Source organism: Apis cerana, linkage group LG11 (assembly GCF_029169275.1).
Source record: "Apis cerana isolate GH-2021 linkage group LG11, AcerK_1.0, whole genome shotgun sequence".
Taxonomy (NCBI): domain Eukaryota; kingdom Metazoa; phylum Arthropoda; class Insecta; order Hymenoptera; family Apidae; genus Apis; species Apis cerana.
In genome coordinates, this window is record NC_083862.1 from 12,991,281 (window position 1) to 13,011,015 (window position 19,735).

Sequence of the window (19,735 nt, forward strand, 5' to 3'; positions counted from 1 at the left end):
CATTAAAAAGAAAAAGGTGTTTGATAGATTTTTTTAACAATATTTATTAAGTTATTTTAAAAATTGTAAATTTTGTACAATCCAATTTTAATTGTACAGATTTTGACTTTTAGATTTTTGATATAACATTATATTTATTTACGTTATATGATTCGTGATAAAAATTTGTCTTTTTCAAAAAGGAATATTTTTAGTTTTAATAAAGAAAAAAAGGAATGACTTTGATACATCCGCATTCATATGACTATAAATTCATTTAATAATAATGTTTTCATATTGAAACACAGGTAAGTTAGATATATTTTTCGATGTATATTGTCCAATGTTATTGTTTAATGCAACATTATTTCAATATATTATTTCATCGTATAATTTTTAAATAAAAATGTAAAGTTTAATGTAAATTTGCGCACGAAAGCGATATTTATGATCCGAAACCTCTTTCTAGTTATATTGTCCTAATACAAAGTACGAAATGTAATAGCAATTTATTATTATTATATAATTGCCTTTTAGCATTAAAAGACCTCTGTTTGTAGTATATTCTCCTAATACAAGAAGTAACTTTTGAGGGAAAATTCAGTTCTATAAATTCGCATCTTACTTGTGTCCTCTTATAATAGTATGCGATCCTAATATTATGAGTAGTTTTGAATCGAGTTTTGTAATTATTTTATTTTGTACAATGAAAGTATGAATGAAAAAAAAATGATGTAAAGTAAACAATTGGAATGTGCGGTTTTATTTTCATAATAATATTTTCGTTTTATTTTCAAGTATAAAATATATTACATTGATTGATTAGATATTTTTTTTTTATAAGATTATTAATAATATTCGTCAAAACTAAAAGTATTATACACAAAAAATTAATAATCTTCTCAACGCTTATATTTTTTTATTATTTTAATATATATTATACATATACAATATATTTGATACGAATAATAAAAGATAAAAATATAAAAAATTTGATTTAATAAAATAGGAGAGAATAAAATAATGATTTAATGATTTGAGAGAAAGAGAAAGAAAAAGAGAGAGAGAGAATAATTTAAAAATAAAATATGAGAATTTCGTCATACGAAAAATTAATTATTATGATAGATTTATATTTTTTTATGTAAATATATATTACTTTATTTATTTTCTTATTATTGTTTATTTTTCAAAAATATTATCGAACAAATTAGCTTCATTAAGATATTTAATTTTAACAATATTATTTTTTATATCATGATAATAGGAAATTATGTAAAAAAAATTCTAAAAATAAATGTTATTTGATAGAATATCAGTACTTGAAATAACAAAAAAAGACTTGATAAGTAATAATAAAAATATATATAATTAAGATAAATCAACCAACCAATAAATTGGACAAATATATACATACTTTGATTGGTGTAGCTCTGTACAACTTATCCAAAACACATGTCCTCTTTTACCAGCAGAGGTCCTAGTAACGGATGCAGTCTTTATGAAAAAGAATTCACATGGATATCCATATAATACTAAAGACTGTTACAAATCCATAGGTTTTCTGAACACGCACCCTAATCGCTTTCACCCTGTGTGGCTAAGTATTTGATGAAATTTCGGCGCATAAAGTGCCTAGAATTCGACGTTGTGGATTGCTATCGATAAGCATCGTGGTAATGTCAGAATTCACATTCCCACAGCGTCTCGATTATATTTCGCGCCTAAGTACGTTACGCTAATATAACACAAACTTGTTGCAGATTAATGTCAGGCATTGCGATTGCTAGGCTCGCCGAAGAGCGAAAAGCATGGAGGAAAGATCATCCTTTCGTAAGATATCTTTTTCATATATTCTTCTTTTTAATTACAGTTAGTACGTCTGTATCCGTTTAATGGTCATGTGCTCGAGTTTAGATTATTTCAACATTAAAAATTGCATTAATAAATAAATACATTTGTTTATGATATAATTTCAATATAATAATACTATTATTAAGTATAAAAATTGTTTTCACTAAAATAATTGAATGGTTAGGAATCCTAACCTTTCACATCAAAATGTGTATTGTTTGGATTGTTTCATGTATAATGCATATGTGAAATAAACGTCAATGTTTATGTATGATATGCATTGAATCAAAACATTTTTTTATAGGGATTTGTAGCACGACCTGTTAAAAATCAAGATGGATCTCTTAACTTGATGAATTGGGAATGTGCCATACCAGGAAAAAAATCTGTGAGTTTTATATAACATAAATATTATTCCGTCAATCTAACATCTAATTCAATTTTGTAGACACCATGGGAAGGTGGATTGTATAAACTACGTATGATTTTTAAAGATGATTATCCCTCCAGTCCACCAAAATGTAAATTTGAACCTCCTTTATTTCACCCAAATGTCTATCCTTCAGGAACAGTATGTTTATCACTCTTAGATGAAGAGAAAGATTGGAGACCTGCCATTACAATTAAACAAATTCTACTTGGTATACAAGATTTATTAAATGAACCTAATGTCAAAGATCCAGCTCAAGCAGAAGCATATACAATATATTGGTATTGTATTTATTTTAAATAATTGAATATTACCATTGTTTATGTGTGTTTGATAATGCAACTAATATTCTTCTTTTTATCGTAGTCAAAATCGCTTGGAATATGAAAAGCGTGTGAGAGCTCAAGCCAGAGCAATGGCTCCGCAGGAGTAAAATTATATTGAGTCTCATTAAATTCAAATATTCCAATTACATGAAGAGGTTATCATATATCTAATAGTATATTCTAATAATGATCTACATTTCTTATCTTTTTTATAAGTAACATTAGCATATGGTGTAGCTAATTTACTATTATTTGCATTTTTGTTTTTGTTGACAAAATTCTTATACATATTCTGTATACATATTCTCTAGAAACAACACTAATTTCATTAAGATATAAAAAGATATCCTATGATTCTGATGAAAAATATTACTGAAAAATTTTACGTAATATCACAATAAATTATATATTATCACTTATTTGTAAAATGTGGAAAGCATTTCTTTTTTAAGTTAAAAAATTTAATTCTTAAGGCTTAGTGACAATTATTGATAAGTCGTGAAAATAAGATATGTAAGAAAATGAAAAAACGTGATACAGTTTCAAAACATCTATTCATTCTGCAGGTTTTAAACTGTCAATATCTTAAAAAAAAAAAAGAAAAAAAAATGTATTTAAAAATCTCATAAGCATTGTACAAATCGTAAAATAAAGTATTCCAATTACAATCACAATTTTATTCAATTTTAATAATCAATTTTAAAAATTAAATTAAAATTGCTTGATAAAAATAACTATTGATACATCTGTATAAAATATCTAATACATTTAGATGATTTGCAATATTATCTTTATCTCATTAACATAATCTTGTAATCGAATAGAAGAATTTTTAATCAGTGTCCGGAATTCTGCTAAAGTAAATTAATCAACGTTCTATGTTATATATTTTGTTTCACATTCGCTTGATTATCGATCGTGGCATTTGTATAAATTACTCGTACGAAGAACATTAATTTCGACTCGAAGTATCGGAAAATTTTCAAGTGTGAATTGAATCAATCATTCTTCCCTATAAAAGTATATATTTAAACAAAGTATAAATTTAATCAATATTTATATAATTTAATCATGTCTGTAAAAAATTATAACAGAAACCTTGCAAAAACTATGCGGAAATTAAACGTCGGAATTATCACAACATGTATCGTAGGTTTTGCTGTTTCTTATTACGCATACTCTATAGAAGTTGCAAAGGAAAATGATAATTTATACGAAGCAATGTGCGATATTAGCGAGCACGTTAGTTGCACGAAAGCATTTTTCTCTGAGTAAGTATGCAGATACTATTTTAAAATATATATGATACTAAACTAATAATATATATTTTGTGTATAAGAAAAATATATAAAACTTGTCCATAATATGAAGTGTCTTGTGATTGATGCAAATTTTCAAGATTATAATAAAAGAAAAACATTTTATTTAATATATTATTTAATTTTAAATCTTTGAAGACATATTTTTAAATCGATATAATTTATAAATGTGAATATATATACTTAAGATAAATTTTATATAATTATAAATCAAGGATTATTTTACATAGAAATCAACCTTAATTTCAATGACATTTGCGCATGCGTTCAGACTGAATTTTGAATCAAGTTTTTTTACAATACTTTAATGCCATTTTAATTTAAGAAAAATTAATACATTTGATTTTTCAATTTAAAAATATTTCATCGATTAAATTTATTTTTAATACACAGTCTAATAATAAACAATTGATTTTATATTGCAGATATGGAAAAGGTTTTGGAATAATTCCAAAAACATCTCTTTTATATATACCAAATCCTATATACGGATTAATATTTTATACTTTAGTCGCAATACTGAGTATGTATTCAATAAATTGTCATGTAATCAATTAAGGTAAAATATGTTTTTTTTTATTCTTAATAATATTTATAATTACAATTTTTTAGGTGTATCAAATCGATATGTTACATCAATTTTGGTTGTAACATTAGGAATTTTTGCAAATATCGGTACAATTTTTCTAGCTTTGATTTTATACAAATTAAATAATATTTGTGTGGTCTGTGTTACTATTTATATCTTAAATGCCATTCTCTTAATATTTGCGATTAAGAAACATCGAAGATTATTTCGAAATGGTATAAATCAACAGATAAAATCGAATTAAATATTGATTTTTTAAAATCTACATTTTCAGAATATCATTTTTTTTTAAAAATTCCTATGAATAGACTATATAATTATGATATTAATATTATTCGTTAAATATCGAAATATAGTCTGACTTATTAAAATTTTATACATCATTTTAGTAAAGCAATTTGTATATATCTTTGTATATATCAAAATAAACGTTATAAAAGGCAACTATTCTGAAAGAATTATAATTTCATTTTAATATGATACAGAAATAAAATATTGCAAGATTTAACATTTAATCGCATATTTCTAAAAACAAATTACTATTGCTATCTCGTTCCCATCTACCAATGATATGTAATCTTGGATTGTAACTGAATACATGAACTAAGAAAAAAATAAATCATACGTGAATTGTGTCGTAATAAGAATTTGTTTGAAAAAGTTAAAATAAAATATAATTTCATTGGTTTATACAAAACGAATCTATCCTCCTATTTCTATCTATATGATCAATATGGGCAATATTAATAATACTTTACACTATAAATATTTTACATAAAAAGCTTAAATTATTCACGATAATAATACCCGCGTGATGAATTCCACTATAATAATGAAAGAAAAAAAAAAAGAGAGAAAACCAGTTCATTGCGAAATTACTTAAAAAGTCTCTAATCGAACAATTTAATAATAAAGATAACTCAATACTCGTGTCTACCGTTTTTCAATAAATCTTTGTTACCACGATTGATACTGGCTAAGATGCCTGGACTCTTCAATGGAGGCGTCTCGTCTAATCGATTTAAATGCAAGTTAGATGTGTACGGTATTCTGAGTGACGGTGTATTGGTGCCATTTCTATCGGCTTCGACATTGAAGCTCTTGCTACGCGACAAGGATTTGTAAGTTCGTTCCGGCTTGACCGGTGGCTGGTGGATATTGCTCGATATCGACACCTTCGGCGATGTGACCGTGTTCTTGATGCAAATATTGATCATGCTCCCATATTGGCGCGACTTGTTTCCCGATGACGGGATGCTGGAATGCGACGTTCCCAATTTGCTCGCGCCACTAACAACCGGTGGCTGGCGTCTCGACTGAGGCTGCGACCGAACGTATTGTCCCCCGGTGTGCAGACTCCTCGGCAGGGTTTGCGTGCTCCTATAGTGTTCCTCTCTCTCGTGTTCGTTGGCTAATCGACTGGTAGACTTGCTAAATCTGCCAAGCGAACTGGACGCGACGCTGAAACGCGTCGATTCGACAAATTGATTGTGAAGGAATCGTTCCTCGAGACGAGTTGGCGAGTCGATACAAAACTACTAGAGGCGTATAGGCATGCTTCAACAACTCCCTTTCCCATGCAGCCTTCACCCAGCATCCGAAGCGATCGACTTTCATCGAAATACGTGTGAATATATTTATATATCTATCTATGTACATGTATAATATTATTAAAATTTAACAATAAGCGAAGCACCGTTTCTACAGATCCGATTACGTAAATCTGTATCAGCTTACAAGGAATGCCTTTCGATCCCCTCATACGATTACACCTTTCTCTCGCAGTCGGCCAATACGATACCGTTGATCTTATTTTTTTTTTTTTTAACGATTAACAAGAGACGTATGTGCTAATGTGTACGTATACGCATCGATATCAGCCTGCATTTAATGCCTTTTCTTTCTTTTTATTTTTTTTTCTTTTTATCTAGTTTAGCTTGATTACCTGTACACGGTCTCTGCGACCGTTCTACCGCGTGGCTTTCCGGCTCTTCTCGCGTCTCGGTATCCTTTTTCGCGGCCGTAGATGCTTCCTCCAAATGGATCCTCGCCCAGATAATACCTGTGCAGCGGTGGCGTCGATTCGCTGCGTTGCTCTTGAGCAACATGGTGATCCCCTCCTCTCACCGTTCTCGTAATCTTGTTCGAGCCACTGTTCGTTGCGGCGTTCTTAGGGGAGCGTGGCGGTCTTTCGGGCGGATTTCCATCGCTACTCTTCTCGTTCACCAGCGGGATGTTCTTGTCTATCACGTTATACTGCATATAAGTTGGCCCGCTGTCGTCGGTCTGGGTCAACTGAGAGATGGAGCCACTGCTCGCGCGTTTACTCTTCCTTTCGTTGCTGGCCGAACGCAATTTTCCCACCAATTTCCTGAACGATTCCCCTATCTTATATTTCGAATGGCCGGAACCTCGAATACGAAAAGAGAGAAGAATTCATATATAAACAGGTATATAAATATCGTCGCGTTAGATGAAAATATTATCCCTCAATACATCTTTGACCTTTACTTTTTGCAGGACGAGCAGGTGTCGAGGTGGGGATCTCGCTCGACTTCTTGTTGTTGCGGAAATTCGACTTGGACGCGGGCGAAGGTGACCGAGATCTCGATACCGATTTCTTCCGATTCTCTTGCTCGGCCGTCTGGACATCTCGATTGCGGCTCTCCCACGTTCTCTGCACAACGTGGACCGGGCTGGAGGCTCGGCCCGGTGTCGGCTCGTTTAAGCGTTCGTTTTTCTCTTCGGGCCTCCACTGAGAAAGAGAAAAGAGAGATGAACGTCGGCCGGGTAACCGAGTGTATCGCGCTTATCGACTGCAAGCACACCTGCTCTTTCGATCTTCGTCGAGCGGGCGGCGGCGGCGTGCGTGGTCGATTCTCGGACGATTCTTGGTGCTCGCGGCGGAGAACGGATTCGTACGTTTTCGAGTAGGTCGACTCGACTTGGCCCCTCGAGTGATCCGCGTGTCCATTCGTGTGAATCGTCTCCACGTATTGGGACGGGGAGCTCGTTCTCCCTTGATTTTGCCTCTCTGACGTTGTCAACAAGGATTTGATCGAGGCGAGTTTTTACATGGAAATATAAAAATACTTCAAAAACGAACTACCTTTCCCTTGATACCTCTCAGACCACTCGCTTATCCCGTGAAAGTAGCCCGAAGGTGACGACGAGTCGCGGCCCGTCGTGCTGCGCCGTTGAGTTCTCGAGTTCGAGTTGGGCACGTTTTGGTAATCCCTCTCCTTGGACGGGCAGGACTTCATGGTGACGTTGATGTAACTCGTGTTCGCGCTCGTTGGAACGGGGGAGTCGTCCAGCGCGTTAACGGATCCATGGGAGGAGCGCGACTCGCTGCCGAAATGGCTCTCCAACCACTTGGACGTTTCGAATTTCCTCGCCTCGTCTTCCTCCTCGAAATCCAACGGTTTCCTCGTCAACACGTCCTTACGAGCCGGGAAATTCTCTCCTGGGAAGCCTGGGAGAGCGAACGAATTCGTATTTCCGAAAGTTTGTTTATTTACTTGAGTAAGAAAAAAAAAGAAGATACTGGAATGCTTGTGGAAACGAGTGGTTCGCATGGCCATGGGCGACGGCGGTGTCCAATCTCCTATTCGTTCTCCCTCGGTCGTCTCCGCGACGTAGCGCATTTCACGGGCGATCCTTTCGCCACCCGAGATATAATCGACCACGTCCTCGTCCCTCTGCTTTGAGAACCTCTGCGAGCTCTCCTTCCTTCTCTCCGACGCGACGTCGCCGTTCCCGTCGCTCGCCCCCCCTCCCTCATCCGGCACCTCGTCGTCGTTGATCTGTTTATTGGACGAGAATTGAGGCGACGGTGGGCAATTAGAAGAGAAAAATTATTTACCTCCTCGTGCTCGACCGTACGTTTCCTCTCTGTAACGATCAATCCATCCGGTTTAAACTCCTTCCTCTCCAAGGTTTTCTCGGTGTCGATCACCTTGTTCGACTTGGTCGTGTGCTGGACGACCCTGGGCCCGGTTTGGGACTGTTGCAACTGTTTGCAAGACTCGGCCAGGGCAGCTCTCAAGTCACCTCGGTGGTTGCTTCTCACCGCCTTCTGATACGCCTGAAACCGGACGAATTCTCATTTCGTTTCGGCCCATTATATAGGAAGGAAGGAAGGAAGGAAGGAATCACCGAAATGTATCGCTGTCCCTGATGCTAAACCGGATCGTCCGGCTTTCGCCACGCTGTCTCCCTACGCGAACAAGTGGAAAGAAAGGTGTTTCTAACCGCGAAGGTCACGACACTCGCCGATATTCGCGCGAATAAACGTGGAAACGATGTTTGCAGCCAAGTCGAAATGAAATATCGCCGATAAATTTAACTATTATTGATATTTTATTGCGACATGTAATACTTTCGAAAGTATTGCTGATACGGAATATCAATTACAATGGCTATTAAAGCGAGGAGAAAAATGTATTTTAAATATAGATATTGCGTAACGAGAGAGTGAAAGAGTGAGAGAGAAAGAGAGAGGGGATTCAAGAGAGAATGAATCTGAATTGGTCGAGGTCGTTAAAGGTCAGTTGGATAATTAAATTATTGTACATACCGAGTGGATTGTTTCTAAATTTAGTATTTGTTCTTAAAAAAATTTGTCCTCGAGGTATTTTCGAGAGTTTTTGAAGAGAATTGAATTTTATTATCGATCTCGAACCATTTTAGGCTTAAGCACGTGGATCGCACTGACGAGGATCTTCGACACGGGCGAAATTCAAAAAATGTATCTCAATTTTACGATATTTCCATTGAAACGTCAATTTTTCTTTTTTTTTTTTTTTTTTAATTTCATCACTCTTCTTCTGTGTCGTGAAAACGATAAAAAACGAATAATCTATAAACTAATCTATAGAGATCACTTTGAATATCAACGAAATACCAATGATGTTTCAAATTCTGTTACCTAACACCACGACATCCGAACTACACACGAAAAGAAAAAAAAAAAAAGAAACGTTTCCATTCAGTTGATACAATTCAATATATACCGGCAGAGGATGATCTCCTCTATATATCCAGCCTCGAGTAGAGCCGTGCCAACGCTCTAAAGGATATCACCGTGTTGGATCACGTAATACGCGCTGTAATCGTCCGGTAAACGGAGCGAAGAGGAAAGAGAAGTAATCTGTGGAACGTGTATCGGCCGAGATGGAAGCCAAGTTGAGGATAGTCGGAGCGTGGAACCAGCTGCTGTCGACTGCGATCGTGGCATCTCAGCCCGTTCGTCGCCATTCGTCGGTGAAGGGAGAGCAAAGTCGAGAGATCATCGACTTCCACTTCTCGATGAGTCGAGCTCCCTCTTTCTCGTTCCATCAAACTCTCCTTCCTTCGCTCTTTTCCTTTCTCTTTCTCTCCACCCGTGCTTATATATATATATATATATATCCCTACTCTCCCCCCTTTCTTCCCTTTCGTTCTTCTTCATCCAGAACAATCCGACCTCTTCGTTTCTGAATCGTTCATGCGCGAACGCGTATAACCTGTTGCCTAGGTTTCGCAATCCAGAAGTTGGCGCCCCTCCACACACAACCAGATATCTCCTTATTCTCATCACCGTGATCCTAGTTCCTCGCTTCATCGATCCTCTTACTTAAGGTAGGATCAAACAGATTCTTCATCTTCTCTTCTCTTGTTGTTCTCGTTCTTGTTATTGTTATTTCTTTTTTCGTGCGAGACACAACAATGATCGACTCGAAATGTTACCGTCCCATGGTAAAAGTAGAGAGGTGGAAAAAAAAGTTCCTTTTAACGATTGTCTTCTATTTTAACGATTCGATTCCGTGCTTTTTATGATCAGTTTTTTTCACCGTTATTATCGATTCCTGCAATTATTTACACACACACGCACACACACACACACACACGTATATATGATGAAATTCCATAGTCGTATGGAGAAAGACGTTCCCCAACCTGTCAGACTGGTTGCCAGACAGATTTATGATAAGCAATGTGACAAACACGATCGAGAATACGATACACCTGTTGCGTCCCTTCTCTCGTTGCATGCGCACACCGCTTCCTTCCGTGTCCGTCTCTCGTTAATCATCCGCTGACGATGAGATGCTGCATTCGCCCCGCGACGGAGAGGAAAAATGGGTACGGTATTTGCGGTTTTCCCGATCATCGAATTCAGTGAGAAGGGTATTGGCTCGATATGCAAAATAAGAGGTTCAACAAAGGTGCGAGATACACGTACACAGGGATATTGCTAACTTACTAACTGACTAACTAACAGTGATAGGGATGTGTATGCAAATGAAACGAACGCGTGGAAAAGAAGAATTGTGGCTTTACAATTAACATTGTATTCGCCCAGAATTCGTTCCATTTTTCTTTAAACGCGCCACCCGTAAAATTTCCCAATTATATCAACCAACGTTTCTCAAACACATTTCTCCTCTCCGAGAGAAAGCCTCGCCTTGCGACACACTTTGAAAGAAACCGTCGTCGTTCGTAAATTTTAACCGACGCCACGAACGGTAAACAAAGGCCGTCTAGAATCGGCCTTGGCCGAAAGAAGGACGAAATTTTTGCGTCCAGGCCCGAGAAAAGGAAAGGAAGCGCAGCCTTCCAAGAGAGAGAGAGAGAGAGAGAGAGAGAGAGAGAGAGAGAAAGAAAGAGAGAGAATGATCCGTAGTGGACTCGTGCTAGCGTGGGATGAACCTTGGGAACCGAGAGAAGCCTTTTGGTCGACCTTTTCGCGGCGTGAAGGGGGGGGGGAGAAAGTGCGCGCGCACACACACACTGCCGGCGTATGTATCCACGGCACGCGCAGGTGGAATTTAGGTGTGGGTGTGTCGCGTGGATATACCTCGTCCGAGATATCTCCCAATTGTTGACGATCCTCGGTCTCCAGCCTCTCCTCGATCTCCTCCCGACTCCTCACTATCGTCTCGTTCAATTCTTTCTGGACTATGCTAGCCCCGTCTACGGAGCTCCTTCCACCCGTCGCCCATTCAATTTCTTGCGGTTGGTCACCGGTCGTGCGCCTCTGAGAGAGGAAGAAAGGTTGGCAAAAATACACGTTGTTAAATTTAGAAATTTATAAATAGTTTATGGAATAATATTAATGCATGGATTTACTTCCTGCGTGGTGTGCTCCTGTTGCTCGACGTCCTCTGTCGTGTTGGTGGTGACAAGGGGCCCTGAATCGACCACCACCTCGCCATCCTCGAGCACAACTTGTCGCTTCACTCTCGTCTCGATCTGCCTGGTCGTAGTTATTTCCTTCTTTTTCCGTGTCTCCCATTCCTCTGAAAGCGGAAACGAGTATCGAATATAATTCGACTTTTATATGTGACTTTTGGGGAAAAAATTCAATCTCTCTCTCTTTCTCTCTCTTCGGAGTGAGAGAGAACAATCGAAAGGCGAGAAAGAGAGAGAGAGAGAGAAAAGGAGGAAGAAAAGGAAAAGTCGATCCGTTACGATCCGTTTCGCGACGTCGAACAAGAATAAGAGGAAATTTACTCTCGAAGTTAATACGGCGCACGGTAAATGTTTGCCAGACCTCGGTTTAGCGCGCGACACGCCTTCGCTCTTATCTTGTATCTAGTTATTTGAATCACGAGCTTGAACGTCCGCATCACGAGCAAACAATGCATGACAATCACGTTCGAGGAATTACCTTCTTTGACCAAAGCCACGGAATTCTCAGGGTCGATCTGAAAAAAGAAAAGAAGGAAAGAAAGAAGTTGCATGATTAATCTGGTTTCTCTGACTTTACATGTAACATGTGTATGTGTGTGTGCATAAAAGTAGTAAAAGTAACTATATGCACGAGTCTCTGCGCAAAAGGGAATGATTTATTCCTTTGTAAGGTATAAGGAGAAGACGAGAAGAGGATCTGGGATCTACTCACGAGAATCGGTGGATGGCTCGCAGGCGGTGGACGGGCCTCGTATCGGCGTGTTGAAATCACCTCCATCATTCGATCATGCCTGCTGGTGAATCCTGAATGCCGTTGAAGAGGATCCTGTCGTGACAGGAAGTGGAATTATTCGTTTCACGGATTTCTCCCTTCTATCTCTCTGAAATAAAAATGTTGAATATATATAAGGATAAACGTATATCCTTCCTAAACTTCCTTATTCATTAATTTCTCCCAATAAAAGAGTGCCTTTTATCTATCCTCTTTGAAATAAAAATGTTGAATATATAAGAGTATATGGTAAACATATATCCTTTCTTAAAGTTCCTTAAATTAATCCAGAAAAAATATTGAATATTAAACATATAAGAATATATTCCCTGAAATTAACAATATCCAATGCATACAAGAATAGACAATATGGATAATATGGAAAAATATATCCAGAAAGATAAGTGGAATTATAATAAAAGAGTGGCTTCTATCTATCCTCTCTGAAATAAAAATGTTGAATATATAAGAATATATCCTTCTCTGAAATTAACAATATCCAATGCACACAAGAATAGATAATATGGAAAAATATATCCAGAGGTAGAAAGATAAGTGGAATTATAATAAAAGAGTGCTTCTATCTATCCTCTCTGAAATAAAAATGTTGAATATATAAGAATATATGGTAAACATATATTCTTTCTTAAAGTTCCTTAATTTAATCCATTGCATACAAGAATAAATAATGTGGATAACGTGGAAAAATTACTTCAGTAAAAATATTGAATATATAAAAATATATCCTTCTCTGAAATTAACAATATCCAATGCACACAAGAATGTGGAAAAATTACTCCAGAAAAAATATTGAACATATAAGAATATATTCCCTGAAATTAATATCCAATGCACACAAGAATAGATAATATGGATAATATGGAAAAATATATTCAGAGGCAGAAAGATAAGTGGAATTATAATAAAAGAGTGCTTCTATCCTATCCTCTTTGAAATAAAAATGTTGAATATATAAGAATATATGGTAAACATATATCCTTTCTTAAAGTTCCTTAAATTAATCCAATGCACACAAGAATGTGGAAAAATTACTCCAGAAAAAATATTGAATATATAAGAATATATTCTCTAAAATTAACAATATCTAAGAATAGATAATATGGATAATATGGAAAAATATATCCAGAGGCAGAAAGATAAGTGGATTTAATTTCTGAAATAAAAATGTTGAATATATAAGAATATATCCTTCTCTGAAATTAACAATATCCAATGCACAAAAGAATAGATAACATAGATAACATGGAAAAATATATCCAAAGAGAGAAGGATATGGATTTAATTTTCTTTTAACTTGAAGAAATCATTGAAGTATCTAAAGTATTATTAAAATAAAAATGTTGAATATATAAGAATATATGATAAACGTATATTCCTAAAATTCCTTAAATTAATCCATCGCACATAAGAATAATGGATAACGTGGAAAAATTACTCCAGTAAAAATATTGAACATATAAGAATATATTCCCTGAAATTAACAATATCCATTACACACAGGAATAGATAACGTGAAAAAATGTATCCAGAGGCAGAAAGATAAGTGGATTTAATTTCTTTTCTTTTCTCGAAGAAATGATCGGGAAGCATCAAGATGGAGACAAGTAATAGGATCGTCGAAGGCATCGAAGATGCAGCCTATTTAACGCTTCTCGCGTAATCATGACCACGTATCGGCTCGGGCGAGTGTATACGCGCATAGGCGGGGCATAATAATTCATCAGGACGCTCTTTCTGCATGGAAGTCGAAGGCCGCGGTGGCACGCGGGTCTGTGGTCGCGGCCACCTCGATATGGGCTGGCGATACGATATCGAGATGGTTAAAGACACGCGTGCGCCACGTACGACCAGTTTCCGACCGCAGTGGCGTATTTGTTCTACCGTTTAACCCCTGTTGATCCCAGACAAGTACTATTATGGAAATAGATTCTGCGATGGGGAAAAAAGTAACATTTCCAGAATGGTATAAATAAATTTCGACGAGAGGTTAGATCAAAGAATTCAAAAAAAAAAAACAAATTCTATCGGAAAATTTCATCTTCTGATCAATAAAATTTTTGTATTAAATCTCAAAATTTTAAATTTTAATTCAACGCATCGATATCGTTCGATAAGGAAAGAGAGAGTGAATTATCGTTGGAGGAATTAAAATTGGACGAAAGGCTACGCCATTGGACACTCGCGTCCTTGCGGTTGGAATTACGCACGAGCTCTCCCCGTTTCTAGCTGAAACAGGTACGTAAGTATCTCGAGTTTTTCCTCCCTTAGGATCTGCACTTATAACGCGCCGTCTCGGAGAATGAAATGACGAGAAAATGATCGCCACCGGTGCTCACCGACGTTATTGTGACGCTTGATTAACAGGGAATGGGAAGATCTCGCGAGGAGACGAAGTTTCGAAAAACAGGTGCGATTCGTATTGACATCACGCTTCAACGGCGATTCTCTATATACGAATGTGTCGGCCTCCTCTCTCATTGGATATGCGTGTGACGTCAGCCGTGTGTCACGTCAGCCGGCGCGAGGCTGAACAAGTGAAAACCGTCCATCGCGGAGGACGTTTTTCTGCCTCATTGTCACGCAGAAGTTTCTCGATTTCCGATCAACTCGCTTCTCTTCCATCGTGTACTGAAAATTATATGTTGGAGAAGTTTTTACGAGTTACAGGAATAGAATGATAAATAGATGTAAAAATAAAGACACGTACGTTTATCACATACGTTTCGCACGTATAAGAATTTATTAAATTCTATCTTACGTAACGAGTACAATTTTGGTAATGAAACGAATTCTACACGTGTGAATTGTAAATTATAAACCAATTGATTACTCAAACGGTCAAATTATCGCGTTATCGTTAAATATTCTGGAATTTTACGATTTTTTCTTTTTTTATGATTCGCCGATGTTCGTCAAAATGTTTCATTAATATAAAAAGATGATTCCGATTCTTTCTTGCCTTTCACGCTGCATCCTCTAAAATTGAAAATTTTAAGGCACTGATTAAGGCAGGAAATAATGGTAAACGGTACAAAAAGTGAGTTTTAAAATGGGCGATCGTAAATCGAACGCGATTATTTGTCGACGGCATTTAAATCACTACTCGACACGTCGCCAGTGATTTAAATGCGTGGATGAAAACGAAAAGCGACAGAGATAAATCGAGAGCAATCGAAGAGCAGGTGGGACAGTTGTGGACGGTAATGCCTGTAATGAGATGGACACGTGACCTCGGCAAGGACGTCGCCATTTTGAGGAAAAATAATAAGCGCGGCAAAATAAAAACGCGATACACGTTTTCCATTTTTCCTCAAAACGAGAAAGATTGATCACACCTGTATCGTGTAAATGTTATTTAGAATTTTGATTCTAAATAATTTCAATTCACAGAAGAAACGGTAAAAAGAAAAATATAATTCATTTAAAATTATGCCAGGTAATAATATACCGTTCTTCGTAAAATTAGAGAAAAAGAACATAAATCAATTTTTGCTTTAATGTTACATTCGTAACAGCCTCGCGATGATATTAATTCAATCTATCGTAAACGTGCTCATAAGTAAATGAATAAACTGCAAATTAACGCAATTATATAGATAAGATCGCGAAAAATCGATCCTGCATCGGGAACATGTGATTAAAGAGGAAGGGAGGGGAGAGAAAAAAGCATGGAAACGTGTCTTTACAACCCAATGCACTGGGAAGATTCCCATCGGTACTCGTGCACGGCAAATTACGTAAGAAGCTGACAATGCCAGTCTCGTAACATCCTCGAGGAAAAAGCAATTCGATGGAGCTAGCTTCTCTAAAAAGAATACATACCGTTTTAAAATCGAGTAAGAATATCGTAGAATATGATTAATCTTACTCCAAGACTGAGATCAAGAGTGAGAGCGATCAAGCGAGGAGAGAGAGAGAGAGAGAGAAAGAGAGAGAGGAAAGAAAGAGTCTGTGGTCTAAACAGTGTTTACATTCACCTGATTTCTATCGATACTCCCGATGATCACTGCTTTTATATCCGTCGAGCGCAATATATTCCTTCGACACTGATTCGTCGTTGCAACAACAAAGAAAATATAAATTCACAAGGAGATGAGAAGTAGTGGTTCACAAGTCGAGTCACGAGCGAGGTATCACAACGTGGAAAGTCGGGAAACGAGCGGCAAACGATATTCCCGCGCATGCTGCCGTGGCCGGCGCTCACGATACTGCCCGAATGCTTTCTGACGGATCTGATGCCAGCCACTGAGGTGGCCCAGTGGGAGACGAAGATCGCCGGAGCGGCACGAAGCGCGCCCGAACTATCAGCAGTGACGAGATGATCAAGTTGGACCCCGATCGGAAAGCCAGCAATAGTTCCTTTTCTAAATGGGCAAAACGGATTTTTCGTCGTGTTGAAAATTATCAAGGATCAAGAAATTACTTTTTTCTTAATCTTCTGATTAATTAGTTAGTTACAAGATTAATTGATCCTTGTCAATTTATTATTAAATTAATATATGTTTCGATGTAAAAATTAAAAATGTGTTATTCTTGATTCGTTCATACTATGTACTTTTTTAGCAATGAAATTAATGGTAAATTTTTATTATAAAGAATTTTTCTACGATAAGATCAATCCGCTGCAATACATAATTCAACGCGTAATTTAATAGATAATATTAAGTAGAGAGATGAGTGAGGTTGAGATATAAAAAAGTGTACGTGTAAAAAGGTATATTTACCAGAGGAAGGACAACGATCGAATCAGGGACAATATCTGAGTAAGGGATATGGCGAGAGACGAGGACATCCGTGTTTCGATAAAAGCGGTCAGGAGGTCACTGTCGATCTTCCACCATAGTGTCATCGATATATTCCATGTATATAATAACTGTCAAAATGATATTTATATATCTATATTATTATTTATATATTTATGAAACGTAATAATATGTAAATGATTTCAAAATTGTATGTAAACGAGTCTTTAAGATTTGAACAAAGTTCAACTTTTTTACAACTGCGATATAAATATTAATGAAATAATCAAAGAGATCGCATGAATATTCGTATATTATATTTTATATAAGTTAATTATTCAACAACTTTAACTTTAATTTAATTTTAATTAATTAATAAATTATGGAAATACAAATACAAAATTTTATTAAATAAATTTTTTCTTATAACAGACAAATTTTACGTATACAATATTATACAACATTTAAAATCTGTCATTAATTAATAAGATCTATATAATTGGACGGATGATTTATATCAGATCACGGACACGATTCTAAAGGATGTTATCGAAAAATATATTTGAACGTTAAATTGAATTTTCACAAGTTTATTTTTAGCATTGGGGGGAGGGTTAATATGCAAATGCAACGTTCCAAGTGAATACCTTATATCGCGTGCGTGTGAAGTGATTCATCCGTGAACAAAATCAAAATCATATCTTAATATCTGTGCTTACGCCTTCTTCGTCCGGTTCCAAAAAAGATTGCTTAAAGGAAAGAACGAAGAAAAAAGAAAAAAGAGAGTTACATATATTTGGGAAATGTGAAAATATTAATTAATTCTTTAATTCGAAGAATTGGATAACTTTCATCGTTGTAGAACAATCGCAAGATAATTATTATCATAATTATGGTTAACGTTGTTGCTGATCGTTATTTTATGTCTCAATATTGCATCGATGCGCTCTGTTTACATTCAACAGTGAAACTTGTAATAGGTACTATTGGCACCACTGCGTAGTTCGACAACAATACTCGTGGTTAGAGAATTTTACATTACACTTACGTAAGATGTAAGAAATAATAATTAAAAAAAAAAAAAAAAAGAATAAGCAATAAAAACAACATAAAATGGAAATATTTTTTTATATCTAATTACAGAGTAATTTGTAAGCTTATAATTCTATGATTAATGCGTTGTTTAAAATTTAATCATGGATTCGTTCATCTGATCACAGAGATAAAGTTAATTTATAAAAGTTATAAATAATATAAAGAATCTTATTAAAACTAATTAACAAAAAATAAAGATCAATTAAGATTCCATGCTTACGTTCAACATAAATATCATTGTCGTTTCCAAGGAAATCTTAGAAGTGATGAATGATCTTGTAAAGTTTCTCATGTGCCTTCTCTCCACGCGTAATTTCATTATCCTGGTTTTCCTTGACGTTAATCTCGTTCTCTATATACAGCTCGCAATCGTAGTATCCTTGGAGAAAAGCATTGATCTATAATATTACAATCGCATCGAACAATCATGCCAATGTCAATAACAGAAATTAAGAGATAGTGGAACAGCAAGTAATTCTTGTATAAGCAATTAGTTAGACATATAAGCATAATATGTTGAATTTACACAGTAGATGAATAAATTGTTGACTGACAAATCTGAAACAAAAGCATGAAAATCTGATCTCGAATTATTCTTCCGGGAGGACGAGTTGTATACAATGTGGCACGTATATGTTTTATGTATGTAGGTGAGCAAGAAAACAGCCCACGTTGGTTGCGAGTCGGGACAAGATTACCTATATGGATTTGGAAACGTGGCCATCGCCAAAAACGGTTGAACAAAATCACCAACGATAGGACAAGTTTGCTCAGCGGGCGTAATTGGTCCCGTGAACTGGTTCAAAAGAGGCGCGCCTTTACAGGTGCGGTCTAATGTATCCATCCAATCCATTTCATCACGAAGATAATTTCTACATTTTTCTGTATTGAAAGAGGCTTATGAGAATTATATAATTACAGAATAAAAATTATATCCAACGATAGAAATTATGGAAGAAAAAAGTTGTAAAATTATTGGTTAATCGAATTGTCCATTATTAGATTTATTTCAGATATAATATCAAGAGATAATAAAAATCAAAAAAAATAATATATCACTCTTTCCTTGCTAATGCAATTATGGCAGTGAAAGTATCGATAGTCGAAAATCGGTAATGGACGTTCTAATTTCTTCGTGTTACAAACTTGTATTTCAAGATTATATCGCCGTTTAATTTTTAAAGAAAACTAGAAATTATTAATCATTATTTTTAATATCTCATGCTTACCAGGAACAGTATTAACTATTTATATATATTTCTGCTTTCTTAAAATTGGATGGATTAAGAAACACGTATAAATTACAGTCTTCTGTATCGAAATTTTCGGTATCGATTCTTTTACCCGCCAGTAACAACAATGCGTAGCATGTGCTGCCTACTAACGGCATTTTTGCGTACTAGCAAATAAAGGATCATCTTCAATTCATAAA

General features: G+C 35.7%; 2 protein-coding genes and 3 long non-coding RNA genes across 7 annotated transcripts; 3 read left to right on the top strand and 2 right to left on the bottom strand.

Moving 5' to 3' along the window:
- The first annotated feature begins 1,383 nt into the window (after window positions 1-1,383).
- On the top strand, window positions 1,384-4,941 carry LOC107995062 (SUMO-conjugating enzyme UBC9-B). Of its 2 annotated transcripts, XM_017052296.3 has the most exons (5): window positions 1,384-1,655; window positions 1,743-1,812; window positions 2,138-2,221; window positions 2,282-2,544; window positions 2,630-3,263. In XM_017052296.3, the coding sequence occupies exons 2-5, from the start codon at window positions 1,747-1,749 to the stop codon at window positions 2,694-2,696; spliced, it is 480 nt and encodes a 159-aa protein (XP_016907785.1). In that variant the 5' UTR covers window positions 1,384-1,655; window positions 1,743-1,746; the 3' UTR covers window positions 2,697-3,263. The 2 variants fall into 2 exon arrangements, with proteins under 2 accessions (XP_016907785.1, XP_061938028.1); XM_062082044.1 differs by adding exons at window positions 4,334-4,431; window positions 4,521-4,941 and having other exon boundaries at window positions 1,400-1,655; window positions 1,743-3,860.
- On the bottom strand, window positions 4,463-12,528 carry LOC107995057 (serine/arginine repetitive matrix protein 2). Of its 2 annotated transcripts, none has more exons than XM_017052285.3 (11): window positions 12,386-12,528; window positions 12,152-12,188; window positions 11,611-11,780; window positions 11,339-11,518; window positions 8,363-8,584; window positions 8,045-8,303; window positions 7,607-7,972; window positions 7,326-7,531; window positions 7,009-7,252; window positions 6,443-6,908; window positions 4,463-5,958 (listed from the first exon to the last, which is right to left on the bottom strand). In XM_017052285.3, the coding sequence occupies exons 1-11, from the start codon at window positions 12,452-12,454 to the stop codon at window positions 5,418-5,420; spliced, it is 2,760 nt and encodes a 919-aa protein (XP_016907774.1). In that variant the 5' UTR covers window positions 12,455-12,528; the 3' UTR covers window positions 4,463-5,417. The 2 variants fall into 2 exon arrangements, with proteins under 2 accessions (XP_016907774.1, XP_016907773.1); XM_017052284.3 differs by having other exon boundaries at window positions 6,994-7,252.
- LOC133666989 (uncharacterized) lies at window positions 6,807-7,602 on the top strand. The gene is made up of 2 exons (XR_009831993.1): window positions 6,807-6,947; window positions 7,018-7,602. It is a non-coding gene; the product is annotated as an uncharacterized LOC133666989 (long non-coding RNA).
- Window positions 12,529-14,159: 1,631 nt separating the features above from the next.
- On the top strand, window positions 14,160-17,642 carry LOC133666990 (uncharacterized). The gene is made up of 3 exons (XR_009831998.1): window positions 14,160-14,701; window positions 14,831-17,043; window positions 17,122-17,642. It is a non-coding gene; the product is annotated as an uncharacterized LOC133666990 (long non-coding RNA).
- A 33-nt stretch (window positions 17,643-17,675) lies between these two features.
- Window positions 17,676-19,723, bottom strand: LOC114577173 (uncharacterized). Its single transcript, XR_003697013.2, has 3 exons — window positions 19,533-19,723; window positions 19,002-19,185; window positions 17,676-18,861 (listed from the first exon to the last, which is right to left on the bottom strand). It is a non-coding gene; the product is annotated as an uncharacterized LOC114577173 (long non-coding RNA).
- Window positions 19,724-19,735: the final 12 nt, after the last annotated feature.